At 30.5% G+C, this 18,634-nt stretch overlaps 1 protein-coding gene across 17 annotated transcripts in view; it reads right to left on the reverse strand.

Moving 5' to 3' along the window:
* Positions 1-18,634, reverse strand: part of LOC142333432 (uncharacterized) — a 115,822-nt gene that overhangs the window by 62,488 nt on the left and 34,700 nt on the right. For 4 of the 17 annotated variants that reach the window (XM_075380511.1, XM_075380521.1, XM_075380512.1 and 1 more), the window contains 4 exons: positions 14,813-14,851; positions 8,939-8,959; positions 4,808-4,906; positions 1,182-1,205 (listed from right to left, as the gene is read on the reverse strand). In XM_075380511.1, coding sequence (XP_075236626.1) covers positions 1,182-1,205; positions 4,808-4,906; positions 8,939-8,959; positions 14,813-14,851 — 183 coding nt within the window. The remainder of the gene's footprint in view (positions 1-1,181; positions 1,206-4,807; positions 4,907-8,938; positions 8,960-14,812; positions 14,852-18,634) is intronic. The other 13 variants (XM_075380520.1, XM_075380522.1, XM_075380515.1 and 10 more) reach the window with 7 other exon arrangements.

The raw sequence follows: 18,634 nt of genomic DNA on the forward strand, positions 1-18,634 counted from the left end.
CAAAGAAATGTCGCATGCAGTCAAATTTGAAGCAAATTACGATTTTTCTCTTTCGATAAACAGGGTATTATTGCAACGGAAAGAGTCAACTGGTAATTACTATGACTGCTATTTACTACAGAAACTTTATTCAGAAGATTTTACTACCGAGAGTTGGAAACTACATCCAAAAAAAATCGATAGTGGTGTGTCATTATTGCATAACAATGCGTCGCCACATATTGCAGGTTCTGTCGTTGATACTTAAGTCGATTTCGTTTGGAGAACCCTTCATCATTCACCGTACAGTCCTGATATGCGCCTTCCGGACTTTGATCTCTTTCGAAAGTTGAAAGAACGTTCCCAGGTATACGCTAGCATGCATTTACACGTGGAGGGATTATATTGAAGAGCTGTAAATTTTACATGAATTTAAAATTCTCCTAAAAATAGTCTGGAGAAATTCTCCTAAAACTACCTTAGTATGTTAAGGTAGTTTTTACAATCTTATTTTATACTCAAAGAATTTATAAATTTGGGAATAATATGTTCTAAATTACTCAAAAAATAATCTGTTAAAATCTGTAACAAAACATATTGTTTGAAGAATTTATTTTCTTTCACGCTAAAAATATTTGTATTCGTATAAACGGTTGATTTTTAAAAAATATTTTCGGTTTAAAATTTGTAAAGTCTTTAACAAATATCTGTTTCTGTAGTATATTAGTACCGACTCTATTGTAATGCAGACTACATTCAAGTAAGCAATAAGAACTAAATTACTTACTTTGGCAGAGTAATGAAATGTATAAAAGTCCATCGTATCAGGTTGTGCTACATTATATATTCAATTAAATTTTGTTCAAATACTTCAATATTTGCAAGTTTATATTCTAAATAAAAATTTTCTGATTTAAAACATATATATTCTGATATAAAAAATATATATAATATTCATTAGTGAAATTACGTTAAACAAATGCCCTCTTGTGATGAACGTTCTGAAGTTGCAACTGGAGATGTGTGAATTTAAGTGTATTGTACGCTCGTGCTAATTTTAGGGTTAGATATATCGTATAGAACAACGAAAATATATAAAAATAGAGGTTTTTAATTGAACTGTGTAGGAAAGAAGGCATTTTGAAATCTATAATTTCAATAAATAAAATCTATTAATAAAATATTACTTTTTGATTACTTACGTATATATTTTTCCTTTTTTGATTCTGAAAAAATATATTAGTTTAATTTAGTATAGTATTATTGGAATTCACAATCTATTTTTTTATTAACTAATATTTTCTTTCTGTTTTTGTTCCGTACACTGATGACTCTGTATTAAATATAGGTTGGAAAAAATAATACAATGATTATTTGAAGAGAGGATTATTTCAATAACCCTCTGTCGATGACTATTCTAAGCGAAAAGTGGTTCGTGTCAGTAATGTGATAAAAACATTATTTTATTGATCGCCTTATTTACTTTAAAGATTACGAAAGACTTATGATTTCTAATTACTAAATTATGACTAATGAGTTTTTCGATAGCTGCATGCGTATCTATAAAATTACGAAACTTGTGTTATAGTATTTTTATGAAATTATTACCTGGTGGATCACGTCAGTGTTGCATCATTTGTATTAATTACGAGGCTCTGTTGATAAATTTTGTACACTGGCGTGCTGCACGGAGACAAAAGGTAATATCGAGTAGAGTGTGGCAGCACATGATACCTAAAATTCCCCTCTACATACCTGGGATAATGCGTTGAAATCCGTTTAAATGCAGTTAAAATGTAGTCGAGTACGGCCAATATGTCAAAACGGTTAAAACAACGCGCAGTTATAGGATTTTTAACAGCTATAAGTTGAATCTTACGAATATTTATCATCGTTTATAAGCGGTATACAGTTGTGAAACTATTAACTGGAGTAATGTGAATAGGTGGGTGTTGAAATTTAGTCAATGTAAAGCTGTTAATGCGACAATTGAGGACGCACCTCGCAGCGGACGACCGGTTTCTGTGACTGATGAGAAACGTCGAAAGGAGGTGGATGATTTGCTTCAAACTGACCGGCGAATCACTCAGCGAACATATCTAAAGAACGAGTAGGCCATATTATTGAACAATTGGATTAACGTAATATCTGCGCACGATGGGTAACGCGCAAACTCTCTTATGGCTCTCCATAAGCTGAATTGTGAGTCTATTTTCCATCTGCTGTACTCGCCGGATTTGGTTCCGTGCGACTTCCACTTCTTCCATCATCTCAAGAGAGATCTAGAGATCAAGAGAAAGGTAATCATTTCATCACCGACGATGAGGCGAAGGAGGCTGTGGCCACTTTGATCCTAGAAAGACCGCCAGAATTTTTCAGTGAAGGAATGCAAAAACTTGTCACACGTTGGGAAAAGTGTATCATTCCAAACGGAGATTACATTGTAAAATAATACTGTATTTTGTAGCTACGATATTTTACATTTATTCGTATTTATTTCATTCCAATATATCTTTTGGTTCCAATACTAAGCACGCATGTGCAAAATTTATCAGCCGAGCCTAGTATTACATAATTCTTTTTATCATTCGTTACTTTAATATAAAATAAGCCGAATTTAATATTGAAATCCCCCGAACTAAGACTTATATTTTACTAACTGGGGACGATAACTTCTTGTTCTGTCTTCGACCTCGTCTTTACTGTATGTGGTATCACAGACGAAAAAGGACAATGATAAGTGAGACATCTCTTTTACGTAAAAGTAGACAGGACCCGACACACAAATAATGGTATTTGTCTCAATTCTTTGTTTAGTTACGTTTCGTAGATTTAAACAGTGCACTGTGTACAATTCAATGAAATATACTAGTATTCCAAAGACAAAACACCAGTGATCATTTACTTTTAGCCGTAGGTTTACAAATCTTTTGATACCGATAAATTATGATGTAAAATAAATGTATTAATTCTAATTCTAATTCTGTTTTAAGAGCTATTATGTTCAAGGCAATTGGTAAGAATTTTTCTCTTCTGTATCTATTGCATTAATAACCTTTTCTATAAACAATATTAATAAAATAATTATTTTCATTTACCGAAGCAATAATTTTCTGCTATTCATATATTTCCATATAGATGAAAAATTCTAACCGATTACAAACTATATTTTTAAATAATTTCATGTTCAATTAATACGTACATAATATTACTCTAAGCACAAACTTTAATCACCTCAAGAATATTCTAGCTTCGGCTGGAATTATTTGGATATATGTTTTTAAAAATGCAGCTGAGATGAAAATCAATTTGTAAATTCTGAAGATGTTCACTCAGCTATTGGCTTTTGTTATTTCGATCGCTATTAGTTGTGTTTCTTAATTCATTATTTGCATTGTCGTTTATCTATAAACTGTTAATAAAAATTGATTTGAAGTGCAAGTGAAAACGAATTTCTGCAAAATATTAAACTTGTGACCCAGTTTGATTGCCAAATTTTTTTCTTCACTTTAAATTATGTTTTGTATTAAATATATGTATGTATGTGGCATGCTAAAAAAGTCAGTATCTTTTGTAATAGGCGCGACTATTTTTGCATTTGTTATATTCAACTGTTATTCAATTCATATAAATAAAATTTAATTGATTATATTGGTGTTTATGTACGAAAAACAAGAATCTGTTTTCTTCGGTGTTCGTGAAAAATAATAGGATATTACAGAAATCGATGGCGAATCCCGTGCGAAATTTCGTAATCTTCTACTATCTTAACATCTACAAAAGCTGAAATAAAATTTGAAAATATTGGCATAAAACTAGCTACAAGGTTATTATTATCTTGTTTGCAGCAAGATGGGGATCCTCCTCATTATGTTGTTAGTAAAATTTTATCTCGATAAAACATTTCCTGAACGGACAGGGCGCTAAGGAAAAACGTGTTGATGTTATTTGCCTTGCAAATATTCAACCTGCGAAATTGTTAACCACATGGTTTCTTCAAATGTAATTGACCGTAACAACCTCAAACAGTCGATTTTATAAAACTGGACAAAACTTTATATTAGAAAATGTATAACTCAGCGTTTAATGTTGCCACGAATTAATAAAAGCAGAATTACAACGCAATGAATAAAACACTATTATTAATTATCACGGAGTTCGTTAGAACTTCGTCTGTAGGAGGCAAAACGGCAGCGAACTACGTTTACAGTTCTAACCTGACCTAACCTTGTAGTGAAATGAAAATGGGGAAAAAAATAAGCGAGAAAACATTATATTTCAGTTCAGTTAGATAAGTAATAAAAAATACTTTCAAAAAATACCTCGAATTTGGTTAGACAACGGTTTTTTTCCATTTGGTGAACCGCGGGACTCGAATACGTCATTTTATTCATTATTTTTAATCTACCTTTACGAATCGCACCGTAGATAGCAGTACCTGATAGTACAAGGAAGCGTACAAAAACTTGATAATGTACTGGGAATAATACAATTTAAAAGAAAATATACTACATGTATTTATTTTTTAATTCTAAATTAATAACAGATATGGTAATAAAATATATTCTTTTTTGATATCAGTATCGTTTTGTTAAAAACAGTTTTATTTGTGTTTTAGAAATTTTTGTTTTTTGAGCAGAAGAAATGATATCTGTGGGACTCTTACCGTACGGTTTAAAATTTCATTGCAATTAATTTTAATATAAGTTATCGGTATTTGTTTTGATTAAATTTTATATATTAATTTTTTTCTTATAGTGGCCGGGAGACTAACTTTTATCCCACCCGTATATTTATGATAATTGTTGCAAAAATAATATTTTCTTACATAATTTTATCCGGGATTGCGTCAAGAAGGTTAAGAAGAGTCGGTAATATTTTATTTTCGTTTTTACCTAGATACTCCTCATAAACCTTTAATTGAATTCTAAAATAAAAATGAAAACAAAGAAAATTATTAAAAAAAAATTATAATGTTCAATTTGTTTTTCATTATATAGTAAAATTACAAAAAAAATTGTGTTATTAACTTTTTCCTAATCTATTAAAATAATGCAATAAGCAAATTTGCTGATATTTTATAATATTCTAGCGATATTTTTTCTTAGGTTTCGTAATATAATAAATCCAAATGATAAGAAATAGTTAAAAAAAAAAAAAATGTTAATAAGACAAATTAAATATATGATTATGCATTTGTACTCTTATTATTAATAATAATTAAAATTTGATGAAAGATTTAATTAAAATTGAAAGAATGAATTTTAACCGACGATAGAAATTTTGAGATTTTCCCAAAATTTGTGTCATCACTGTTTACAAATAGATCGTCCAATCATAGCAGTTTTAGGAAAGTTAAACTTTATAATACCCTTTCTATTCTACTTTTTAATTTGATATGCACTTCTTGTATCATTTTCTTTCTAGCAACCAAGCTGTTCAATTTTCTACATCCAGAATTTAAGGCAAAATAAGTGTTAAATATTTCTTTTAACTTCTATTTTCTATTTTTTTTTTTTTAATATTATAAATTTATAACAAGTAATTATGTAACTCAACAGAAATTAAATGTAATTAATTAAATTATGAAAATAAAACAAAAGCAATTAACTCATTTGACCGATACTTAAAAATTATAGCAGGGTGTTCATAAAGTCCTTCCATGATTAGAACAATTTATTACAAAAACAATAACAAAACTATTAGGTTTACAGCTGTGCGGTTATGCGGAAAAAAAGAAAATATTATCAAGGTTTTTTTATCATGTCAATAAATAAAGTACAACATATGCGCCTTTTGTCGCTCGTAGAACGCCCAACCGATAAACAATTTCACGCTATGTCTTGGTCAACATTTCTTCGGTAACTCTAGCAACAGCTTCAATTATTCTCCGTCTTAATGTGTCCAGATCAGCTGCAAGTATTGCATAGACTCTGTCCTTAACATAACCCCAGATGGGTTATATGTTGTGGCTATCCAGAAAAATGTTAGTAGTTATTGATTGCGCGATGAAAAAGAAGGGACTAATGATTCTGTTGTACATCAAACCGCACCACACATTCACTCTACGAGAATCTCTCATTTTTTTCCGTGGTAAAGTATGGAATTTTCTGAGCCCTTATTCTAACATTATGCTTGTTTACTTTTTCTGAGGTGTGGAAAGTAGCCTCGTCTGAAAAACATAACAGATAGCCGCCCTGTTCGCGGAAGATCAACTACACTTCCATTTTCCTTAACTTTGCATACAACGCAAGGATACTCTTACTATCACGTGATAGTCGTCCGTATTCCCTTCTAAAAGTTTGTTGCACAGTTATCAGTGATTTCGACTCGTGATATACATTGCGTTTTCTCCTGGATTGACGCCATCATATAAAAAATTGATCACAGTGCCCTTCCACTACCAGACGCAAACCAATATAAAAAAAAAAATGTTTGCTTTGTTTTGCCGCAACCCGCACAGCTATAACTGTAACACATTTTTGTAATCATGGAAAAACTTTAAGGACTTTTAGGACATATATATATAAGTTAAGAATATGATATTTACTAGATATAAGCGTTAATAAATGGAACGTGTTCCTAGTAATCACTAATTAGTAATCATTTGTTTCTAAGAATTACTATTCTGTTAAAACCTTGGTCTTTATGGAATATTTCTAGTTAATCTTTGTAGAACTCACCAAGATAACATTTACGTTTATTAAATAAGAATCAGGTTACGCTAATTGTTTTAAACAAAAGGAATATTAAATTAAAAGCGTACTAAATGTAAATAAAGTAAAATTGTTGTTTAGAAACGTAATTTGATAAGAAAACTTAATAACCAATTTTTTTTTTTATAATTTCACCTTCATGCTAAAAGGGCTTTTTACACCACATTTTACCACGTTTTACTGTCTTATTGAGCTTGATTTTAGCTATGTTTTTAAGGGGGTAACAAGTCCTAATCTTGTTATCTCTGATATAAATCAGGATATGCCCTTTCTTAAGTTATGTATGTTTTTATTTTTGTGGAAAAATAGGCCAATCTTGATAATAGCCGTTATTTTGTACAAAAATAACTTTTTGAAAAATATTCAGAGATAGGCCGTTTTAAACATCTTTTTACAGGCCAAATGTTAGTTTAGTCTTACATATTTAATTTGATTCCTGATATATTTAATTTGTAAAAGGATCAATATGATTTGATAACGTGCTTTAATAAGGGAATTTTTGTGAATTATTTCACACCAGACTGGGAAGGACTGTATGAAACAAGTCTACATAACAGTATGACCAACCGTCCAAAATTTTGCTCATTTATCAGGTTTGGCCCAGCGACTGATGGATCTTGGGCCTGTCAAGTAATTTTTCAGTCAAATAAACATCTAATGTGACTGCACTGCTCTTGGGAGCAGTAATCAAGATTTCAATCTATCACCTATAATTGTAAGTGTTACAATAGTAAAATAATAGTATCACCTATAATTTTAAGTGTACGAATAGCGTGATGGTGCGTACTGGTCAAATATTTCATTCAGTCTTACCAGACTATCCACCCTTCAGCCTATTTTTTATTTTCACATAGTAGAGATTTTAGGTTTACAAAAAAAATTAAAACTAACTAATATTATAATGAGTTAAGTCCTCAGAAACAGGATCCGGGTTGCCAATAGGGACCCAGAGAATATGTAGCGAGAGAAATAGAAGTTAACTGATAACCCATAACCGTGGACTCAGCTATCTGAACTTCAGTGGACAGTAAGTAGTTTTGGTGAAACTGGACTAAAATGAGAACTGTAGCCTCATTACATAATATCGATAGCTTTTCAGAATATTGAAATCTTAATTGGTGCACTAAATACGTATAAAACTGCTCTACATTTTGATTTGACTTGTATTCCTTGCACATAATGTTTTGTTGTCCTGTAGCACACAATGTCTGATTGACTTACTCCTGTGTCTGCATAAATTACTGAGTTTACATCTTTAAACCTGTTTTGTTTCTTTTTTATGGAATTAATGAGATGAGTAAAAAAAATCCTTTTCGGCACGCCAAAAGGCGGAGGTAGATTTCACCGGCGCTAAGTAAGGAATAAAAAAGATTTCAAGCTTAAAGTTAAGAAAAACTTCAAAGTTACTCAATACGCCAATGGTTGCATGTGAAAAAAATTCACACTTTTACCATACGACAAGCCCCATCTTCTTATAATTCCAGTAAGAGTTTGGTCATCCCTTGTCGTAATGGTTGGTCATATCAAAAATTGTTTCAGACTAAAGTTTTAGGTATTGTTTAAATGACTAACGACCACTTTAAACCGATTCGATACTGTACCTATTTGGGAGGTATGATTTTTTTTGTCTTCGAAACCCCATTTTTTTTTACATCCTCGGCCAATGGTTGGTACTATCAAAAAAATTTACTTATGTAAGTTTTAGGCCATTATCCAAAAAATAGGAATCCTTATAGTAGAATAGAATCCTTATATCCAAAGAATAGTATCCTTATAGTAGGTACTTTAAACGAATCCATATTTTACTTAATAATAAAGTTATAGCGATATTTTGTTTTTTAGAAAAAGTTTCCCCATTTCCATGGTCCGATCTTGCTCATCAACGAACTTGATCGAATTTTGGTCGATGTATTTTATGTATCAATTTGAAAGTGATTCGCCCAAAATTACGGCAGTTATCGTGTCCATAAGAAAGTGAAATTATATAATGTATATATAAACTTTTGAACTGACGCTGGTTTTGGGGTCTGGCGGATGTGAAACGCGAAGATAAGTTGAAATTTTCCGGAAGTCGAATCATGGTACCCGTTATAATAGGTAGCTTTTTTTATGAATCTACCTAAATACTAATCTTCTGTAATTTAAAAAATGGAAAAATTTAATAAATAAATGGTATAATATTTGTAAACCTAAGATGTTCTTAAGGTCTATATTTTAGAATAATAAATTGTATCGGTACTTACACATCTTCATTATAATATTTACTGCAAAAAAAAAATATATAAACAAATACCTGACAGAAATAAATACATAAAAAAATTTGATCCATGCCTCAATAATAATGAATAACATAAAAAATCTTACATTTCAATAACTGAGTATGTCTATAATTAATATTTTCTGAAAATCCTCTTGTTTAATTACATTCTTTTTTTTTAAATAAAAAACTGATGTACTTATGTTCACACTAATATGCGAATACAATGTTTTGGAATCTTTTACATCAGCACCGTCACGAAGTCACAGGAATGAAAGTGGTATCATATAGTTATAATCTACATACTTCAATTGCTCAAATGAATAACTTACAATAATTGTATTAAATTATAGAGATTTAAAAAAAATATATTCTGAACTTAAAATTCTCCTAATGTACAGCAAATATAAAAATAGCTTCCCTTAAATTCATCATATAATGTTCACTTTCAAACTGTTATAAATTCATGTATAAAGTTAACAATCTATAATGAACAAATTAAGAAATTTGTATAAAGTTGCTAAAATATTACATTATCGCATTTTCATTAGATATATACCTACAGATGTGATTCATAAATCAGAATTTTAAGTTACATTACATTTTATGAATCAATGCTATCAGACAAACTAAAGATAATCAGTTGAAAATAACTTTAATTTAATTGACTAGAAACTATTTTGTTATATTTTTAATTGAAAAAAAAAATGCATCTGTTGGTGATTGAACCATCAGAATCCAGAAAAATTTACCCTTAAATTAATGGCAGCTACTCATTATATATTAAGTTACGGAATTTGCAAGATGTCGCAAAACTATGATACTACTCTATCTAAATTGATGGCCTAAATTTTTTTGGAAGTATTGAAAACGATAAGCTTCAGATTGAAGATGATTTTGTTCCTTAGAATATAAACCAAATGATAAATATATATATTTGTGATAACCTAAACTCAAGTCAAAATACATCTCGCACTGCTAGCCAATACTATTCAGTTGCCACTAATCAAATTACCATCATTTGACAGCAATATTCTGTTGTGGTAATATTACTTTGCTATGCTTAACGGCTTAGTTCATTCTACAAGTGATCTCTTTTATTTTAATAGTTGCATTATCTTCATTCTTCATTAAGGATACAGCATTTGAACGATACAAAATTTACGCATCATAAATGAGAATTGCCTAGTGACAATTAATTTAATAGAAAGTAGATTTAGTAATAACTTACTTGTAGAGAAACTCTAGATATTCATTTCAAAGAGAGTCTTTGTCTAAACTTTTCTGTTTATTAATATGATCAGTTAATCCGTAAATCCACTTAAAGCCAAAAATTTTCCAACTGACGTTGAACTTATCGTAACAGATTCTAACTTCCAAGTTAGACCCTATCATATGAAATAGTCAATTTTTATTTTTATTTGAAAATCCTTACCTATCGATTGATGTTTTTTCTTTGTTATGGATGATGGGCGAGGGTTAACTCCAGATTTTTAACATCCCCCTCCCGTAGATTTTTGAATAACTCAAAAAGTATTTTAAATGAGTTTTTCTCTGAATCTATGCATATTAGAGAAAGGTTTTTCCAACAAAAAATTTAGAAAACATTCTCCTCTACAATTAATGTTTATGAAGTTATGCCGTATAATTTGAAATTGAAATACTAGGTGGCGCTGAAATTGTAAAAAACGTGTCTTTTCAGTTTTTTCACCAGAAAAAAATTGTTTTTCGTCTGTATTACATTTGTAAAAGTTGTTAATGTCAAAAAACAGACAACTTTTAATTATACAATTTTCTTGTACGACAACAATACAATACAATTATTCTATTATACAATAATAATTATACAATTATTTTATTATACAATTTTCTTGTATTTTTGGAGCTGTAGCTTGTGAAAATGTTGTGAATTGGGCACGTGTTCGAAACCGATCTACTCGTTTACAACGTTTTTTAGAACTTCAGCGTCACCTAGTATTTCAATTTCAAATTATACGGTATAAAATAAAAAACATTAATTGTAGAGGAGAATGTCCTCTATATTTTTGGTTTGAAAAACTTTTCACAGACCGATTGATATCTCGCTAGGTAATAGTAATTTGCGTCAGTCAGCCACGCAGATGGGTGTTTGGGAAAGCAGACAATAGGTAGTACGGTAAGAGTTTTAGCGCGATCTACCAACTTGCCAAGTTCACATACCTGACACTTAATAGTGCAAGTGAATATATTCATCTAACATCTGGCAAGCTACATGTACCTTTCGTTCAACTCCTGTGGTAAGTCTACTAGTGAACAACGATTAGCCATGTCTTTAGGAAAGACGAAACCAAACGATCTGCTCCTAGTTTTCCACATTAAATCGCAACCAAATCATACGAATTTCGCATAGTTTTCTCCAAACAACACGATTATATCATAATCGATATCAGGAACGGCCAGAATGTAGTGTCCCGCTAGGCATTAAAGCTAATCGTCTTTTCTTATCTCTAAATCTACAATTGCCTCCAGTTCCACAACATTATTACCCTTATTTACTGCCTTTTTTCGAGAATTATTGGTTTAATTTTTGCCCATATTATAAAAAATACATGAATCCTGTTATATTACAAGAAAAATTTTACAATAATGTACATAGGTTGAATACAGATGCTATTCTGATTATAACGACGGCTCTAAACACGATAACTTTGTTGGTTGTGCTTTTGTGTTTTGCATAGAATATATATGTTTGGCCTGGGGATCCAACAGAAGTCGGGAACTTCTGTTGGATCCCCAGCAAAATTGGAATTTCAGGCAATGAGCACGCTGACCGTACGCCAAAACAGGCTTGTTTCCATTCTCCTTTCATTGATCGTATTATTTCTGAAGATATTGCCGGTTGCCTGAAGACAGTGGCTCATGATGAGTGGCAAAGTGAATAGCATGATTTTCTTTTTCTTTTTGCATATCTAATAGACGTTTTAAATCAGTTAAATTTGTAAGTTAACGTTAAACTTCTTACGATAGTAATATTATGACCGGGCGATGACAACGAAACTTTATTGTGCGCTAAAAAAAAAAAAAAATAATTAATATTGCTGCTTGTGAAGCTATATTAAACGACTTTTATGGCGGTCATCTTATATCAGGACCTGGAAACTTAGATGTATTAAAGACGTGCAAGGCAGACATAAGATATTTGTTAAATCAATGTGGGTCTCCAATACGTAAGTTGTTAACTAATAATTCAAGCATAATTCAATTAAACGATAATTAGGTAATTTATGGAACAATGATTCAGACAAATGGTGGTTTTTAATTTACTTAAGGGAAAAATAATGTACTGACTAAAAAAATGATTTATGATTACTGGAATTTACGACCCATTAGTCTTGATTGGGCCGATGGTATTCTTGTGCAATCATTCTACTCAACAACTGCGGCAAATTAAATGTCATTGCGATTGAAAGCTTAAGTGATAATTTATTGTCCTAGTAGAAAGATCTATACAATAAGTTTAGGTTAGTTGTCAATGTTATCATTAAGAGATTAATTAATAATAATTCTACTAAATCATTTTAAATTATTGGATTTACCAACGCATAAAGTAACGTATAAGGTAATGCGAGATGTGTATATGTAAGAACCATTTATTCTAATTGAAATATTTCATCCAATCAGTTCAAGGGTTGTCTGGGGTTGCACCACTCGTACCAAGAACTTATTCATGGCTGTTCATATGAATTTCAACTATGCCTGTACATTTAGAATTAATATCCAATTTAACATCGGAAGCATTCATTGCCGCATTAAAGCGCTTCCTTTCAAGTACAGTATACCAAATCAAATATTTTCCCGTAACGAACAAGCTTTCAAGGCTGCAAACAATATTTTCTGTCGATGTTGTTTAAAATATTTAAATCAAAGGACTTCCAATCAAACCACTGTAATATTCATTCCTTTCCCACATCACAAGGTATAAATTGGGCGTTCATACCTTCTTCATTACCGCATTTTGATGGGTGTGGGAATGCGGCATAAAACGGTTTAACTTTCATCTTAACACTTAGTTTATCACAGGACATCCTATTATTAATTTTCAAAAGTTATACACCGTAATTTACCAAATTTAAAATTATTTAAATTCACCCCTATTATATGCCGTATCTTCAGATTTGTGTAATCCACAACCATTACCACTTGGACACGTTCTGATTGAATCACCTCTCACCACCGATTCCTATCCCCGATTTCACTGAGATTTCTATTAATCGTTTAGACAGTTGGCAACTAACGCAAAAATTTACGCAGTTCATTTGGAATTAATGGTCGAAAGATTATTTAAATCAATTGCAACAACGTAACAAATTGAAAACTCCTAAGAGGAACATCTGTAAAAGATATATTAATATCAAATAAAATAGTGGAACAGAACAGAACTCTTTACAGTGGAAACATGGCTTAATAACAGAAATATTTACATGATCAGACAATTTAGTACGTGTTGCGATCGTGATAAAGTCTTTTGGAATACTTCGTAGACCAATACACAAGCTATGTTTGTTACCAGTCTTAAAGAATTGAACCAGTGCTTATATTCAAGGTGTATTTTCAAACACAGAAATTATTTATTTAATCACTTATTCGATGAATCAATCTACTTGTTCAAGTGATTTGCTTCTTCAAGGTATCAGCTTTTTCTACGCACTTAATTAATTCAAGGTTTATTAATTCAAAGAACTTATTCAACACAATTTTCTATTTGGTTAATAATTTACATGTTTTAAGAGCTTATTCTATTCAACATTATCTCTATGAGAGTTATTATTTCTTATTTCATTATACAAGTACCGATAAACATTCATAAGAAATTTCCGATTTTTAGGCGGCACTCCATTCAGATATGAAATCAAGTAATGATTTCTTTTTTATCTTGTAAAGAGTCCTGTGTTCATATAATTTCCTATTATTCTTTATCGTTTTGTTCTTTGTTTCTTCAGTCTAGAACGGTTTTTCAAACGATTCACATTTCTCATATTTGTAGGATTTTAAAAGTTAACCTAGCTAAAGTTTTCAACGATCTATCAAATCTTTACTAGTATGAATTTATATGGTGCACAGACTCTAAAATATTAAAATAAATCTTAAAAAAATATAAAACATTATAAATTAATTTAAATAAATTAGTCTAAACTCTAAATATATTGTTCACTTCATTATTTACCCAACCGACAATTCTACACAATTTATTGGCTAAGCACTTAAAATGCATGGAAATAATTGGAGAAGTACATTCAGTTGAATTATAAAATTGAGCTATAATCTTAGCAATATTATGAAGGTATATTTATGGTTTTCCTTTTTTTGACTAATACAACGAAAATAAGTTGCCGTATATGATATAAAAATTCATTTATAAATGAATATATATAAAAATAAAAATAAAATTCAAAAAACATAAACGAATAAGCCATAAAATTTATAAAAAACAAACCTCAAAAAAATATAAGAAAGTAAAACGAGACGAGTTGTTTAAATTAGGTAACACAGAAAAAAGGAGGGAATACAAACTTGTTAAATTGTACTATGATGAAGTTTTGGAAGAAAAGGATCTTCGTTTAGTCATAAAATTAAAAGATGAAAATTATGTATTGAGTGTTTTTTAGATTTATCTGTATTCAAGTAGGAATTTTAAAAGCTAAATATAAAAGGAAACAGAAAAGTAATAACAGCTTGAAATGGAACTCAACTGTATTTATGAGATGAACGAGAAGTTGGAGAGGAGAAATGCAAACAACCAGTTTCCTCCTATTAAATGATAATTCTGCGAAAGGAGAAACTAGCCAATTTTAAATAAAATTGTTTTATAGAGACTACTTACTGTTTTTTTAATTTATCAAGAGCAGTTTCTCCAAAAAGTCTGTATATTATAAACAAATAGACATTTTAATAAGTTAATAAAAGAAATTTAAAAATAAAAACAAAATAAAATGCAAAAATCTCATTAATATTAAGTTAATATTTAGGCTCTGTTTTCATTGTTATTATTCATCTTCTTTCCTCATAATAATAATAATAATTTATCAAACCTATTTTTAAGAATTTTTAATTCAACGTTCCTTATTTATTTTTTAAACTTTCCATGATCTGTTTCTGTTACCTGTTCAAATTATTTTAATTGTATAAAAAATTTGAACTATTTTCATTAAAACTAAGATTGATCATAGAAAACGTTGCAAAAACTATATCTCTGAATACTATACAAATATTTTTTTATCCACTCACTTACCAGAAGATAGAATTATGCACCTGCATTTAAAATTTAAGCAGTTTTTTATATTGTTAAAACGTGTGAATCATGCGATAGCATAATATCAATAGCATTCAGAAGAAAACAAAAAAATATCAGCAATTTATCATCCAAAAGATTTTATTGTATCTGGTAACAGTATAAAACCCAACTCAGGGCTGACATGCTCATGAGGAAAATATAGTAGTTCATATCGACATTAATAATAGGGTGAGATTTGTAATTTAAACGATTAATTACATGGCTAAATTTTGAGTAAAATGAGGTGAACTACTATTTTATCAGCGCTTCGTTCCATGTTGAGCCGTCCGGTGGTGCGATCTAGTGGATGATAGCGCTAGCCGGAAAGTTAAGCCGTACTACCATTCTACGTTGGAATCCCGCGCTGTGCGGTCGCATTTTTCATTTTGTACGGATGGACAATGAGTTTTACCCATAGTTACTAGTATTCGGCGCTCGAATCAGATCCAAGGTGGTCACGTCATACTGTTAGTCTAGATAGACTCTATTCTTTGTTCGGATGAACGTTAGTTTTAAATGTTTTATTTAATTTGATATTTTTTTTTATATGTGAAGTTATAGGTTATGTTACAATTTATTTCATTAACTGTCAAGACGACAATTCATTAAACCATTATTCAACAAGCAACAAGGGGTTTCTTCATTCATCACCTACAAACGTACAGTCCAACCTCACTCTAATATCTACCATACATTTCATGGTCCTCCGGGCCGGATGGTTAATTGGCCGAATTGAGGGACAGTATCGTCTAGTCGCTGTAATAACGACACGGACTAAGCTGCTCTACATCATTCATCCAGGGTCTTCGATAAGGTCAAACCAAGTCAACAACACGGTATTTATAAAAACCGTTTCAAAAATAAAGGGTGTATGTTAAAAATGCATTTAAAAAAAATTAACTTTACTGAAAAATTCAAATGTTAGTAAATATTTCAATAGTTAATTGTTTCAATGGTTTATGGCACAGTTAAGTTTTTGAATATAAGCATAATCTTACATCCACAGGTATAAAGATCAACCCTCGATTCCATTTTGGACAAGTTTTCCTTTTGTTGCGCTGTACAAAACAAGCGCTTTGTTTCATTTCAACTTTATTTCATTCTAATTTGATATTATTTTGTGTATGATTCCAATAAAAATGGAATTCGTAAATGTAATTAATAAACGAGACAGTATGAAGAATAGTATAGCCATTTAAAAACATTCATTGAAAACTTTGATCTTAATTCAGGCGATTACGACCTATTTACCATTAGGTTTGATAAACTGTTAGTATACGAAAAACTATTTTTTGATGTTCAATCTGAAATCTAATTGCACCATGATGCAACAGATAAAGACCTACATAATAGGTACATATAAGATAACATTTTCGACAAACTTAGGTTAAAACATAAAAAATTAGAAAATCGTTTCAAAATTTCAGAGGTAACTGATGCAATTAAAGTAATTAACAAACGTAATCCAATTTCTTTAAAACCCATACAAATTGAGCCATTTCACGGTGATGTGAAGGTTTGGCATAAATTCTTGGATATTTTTATTAATTTAGATCACAACCGAGAAGAATTTTCTAATGTTGAAAAATTTTATTACCTTACAAATTTCTTAAGAGGCAATGCTCTTGATGTAAAACAAAATTTGTCAGTAACGCCTGAAAATTAATAAAAGGTAATTTCATCCAAGTCAGGGTCTTACTTGATTCCGCTTCGGTGACTTAATTTTGTACTGAAAGGTTTGTCGCCAAACTTGGGCTTCAAATCAAACCTGTTCTTATGCCGACCACAAATCTAAGCTAAGGATTGATTTGAATATTAATTCTAGATATGAAGATTTTAATTTTAACTTGAAATGTCATGTAATGCCATCCATTACATGTTTGTTATCTAATGATTTTGTTAACGTAACTGACTGGGAAATTCTTTCTTACGTTTTTCTAGCCGATTCTAATTTTAATATTCCTGGGCAAATCTACATTCTCCTAGGAGCTCAATATTATCTTTCTCTACTTAAGCCTGTTCAATTAACTCATAATGCCAATCATACCATACTTCAAGAAACTCGTCTTGGTTTCATAGTTTCTGGTCAAATCCCCACTAAACCTATTAACCGGAAAAACAATTAAAATTCAACATCACTTTTTGTCAGCAATGAACAGCTTTCCTCACAATTAGAATCATTTTCGAGATCCGAAGAGATAGAAGATCGTTTACTAACCAAGGATGAATCATTCTTCGAAAAACATTTTGGTGAAAATACCTTTCGTTATGATAAAGGCCGATTTGTTCTATCTCTTCCTCATAAGGAAAATTGTACTTTAGGATATTCGTTTGCAAATGCCAAACATCGTTTCAATTTATTACAGCGTATATTTAAGAAAAATTGTAAGTCACGGAAAACTACTTCTATTTCATGAAAGAATATCAAGAATTAGATAACGTGCAACCTGTAGATTCATCTCATTCATTCTCATTCTGAAACCTTTTATTTGCTTCATCACGCAGTATTTCGTTAATCTTCCACCAATGCGAAAACAAGAGTAGTATTTGTTGATAATGCAAAAACTTCAAATGGCCAATACTCAAATTAATTCTTGTTACAGTTCCAGTAGTACACCAAGATTTATTTTCAATTATAATTCTTTTTGAACTCACAGCTACGTGCTATCAGGAGACATTCTTAAAATGTACAGACAAATTTGCATTAATCCTTGAGATTTTTCATTATAAAGAATTCTCTGGTATGATGATACCAACTCATCAATCATTCCATATAACTTACAGTTACTAATGGTTTAGCGCCTTCAAGTTTTCTAGCCACAAGATGTTTGATTGAAATTTCCAATCAAAATGAAGCCTTTTTTTCCTCAAGCTTGCCAAGTAATTAAGGAAAATTTTTATGTCGATGATCTGCTCACTGGTTGTGACATCGATCAGTTGAAACAATTACACAATGATTTTTCTTTATTGCTTTTCAAATATGGACTTTCACAACATAAATGCCATTCCAACGTTCCAGATATGTTTGACAATTCTGATTCTTTCACCAAATTAGATAAAGATGAATATATCAAGACACATAGATTATTTTGGAATCCTCAAGGCGATGATTTCATTAATCAATTCAAACCAAAAGATAATAATACTTCTTATAGCAAGCGTTCCGTTTTGCCAATCAATTGTTCATTGTTCGATCCTTTAGGACTAATTGCTCCTATAATCGTTCCTTTTAAAGTGCTCATACAAGAGTTATGGTGCACTAACCTTAAATGGAATGAAGTTCTTTCCACCCCGCTAGCTGAAAAATGGAATTCTCTGTATTCTCAGCTCAAATCGTCAAGTAATTTTAAGATTCCTAGAATAGTTAAAATT

The sequence above is a fragment of the Lycorma delicatula genome, chromosome 12 (genome assembly GCF_047948215.1).
Source record: "Lycorma delicatula isolate Av1 chromosome 12, ASM4794821v1, whole genome shotgun sequence".
Taxonomy (NCBI): Eukaryota; Metazoa; Arthropoda; class Insecta; order Hemiptera; family Fulgoridae; genus Lycorma; species Lycorma delicatula.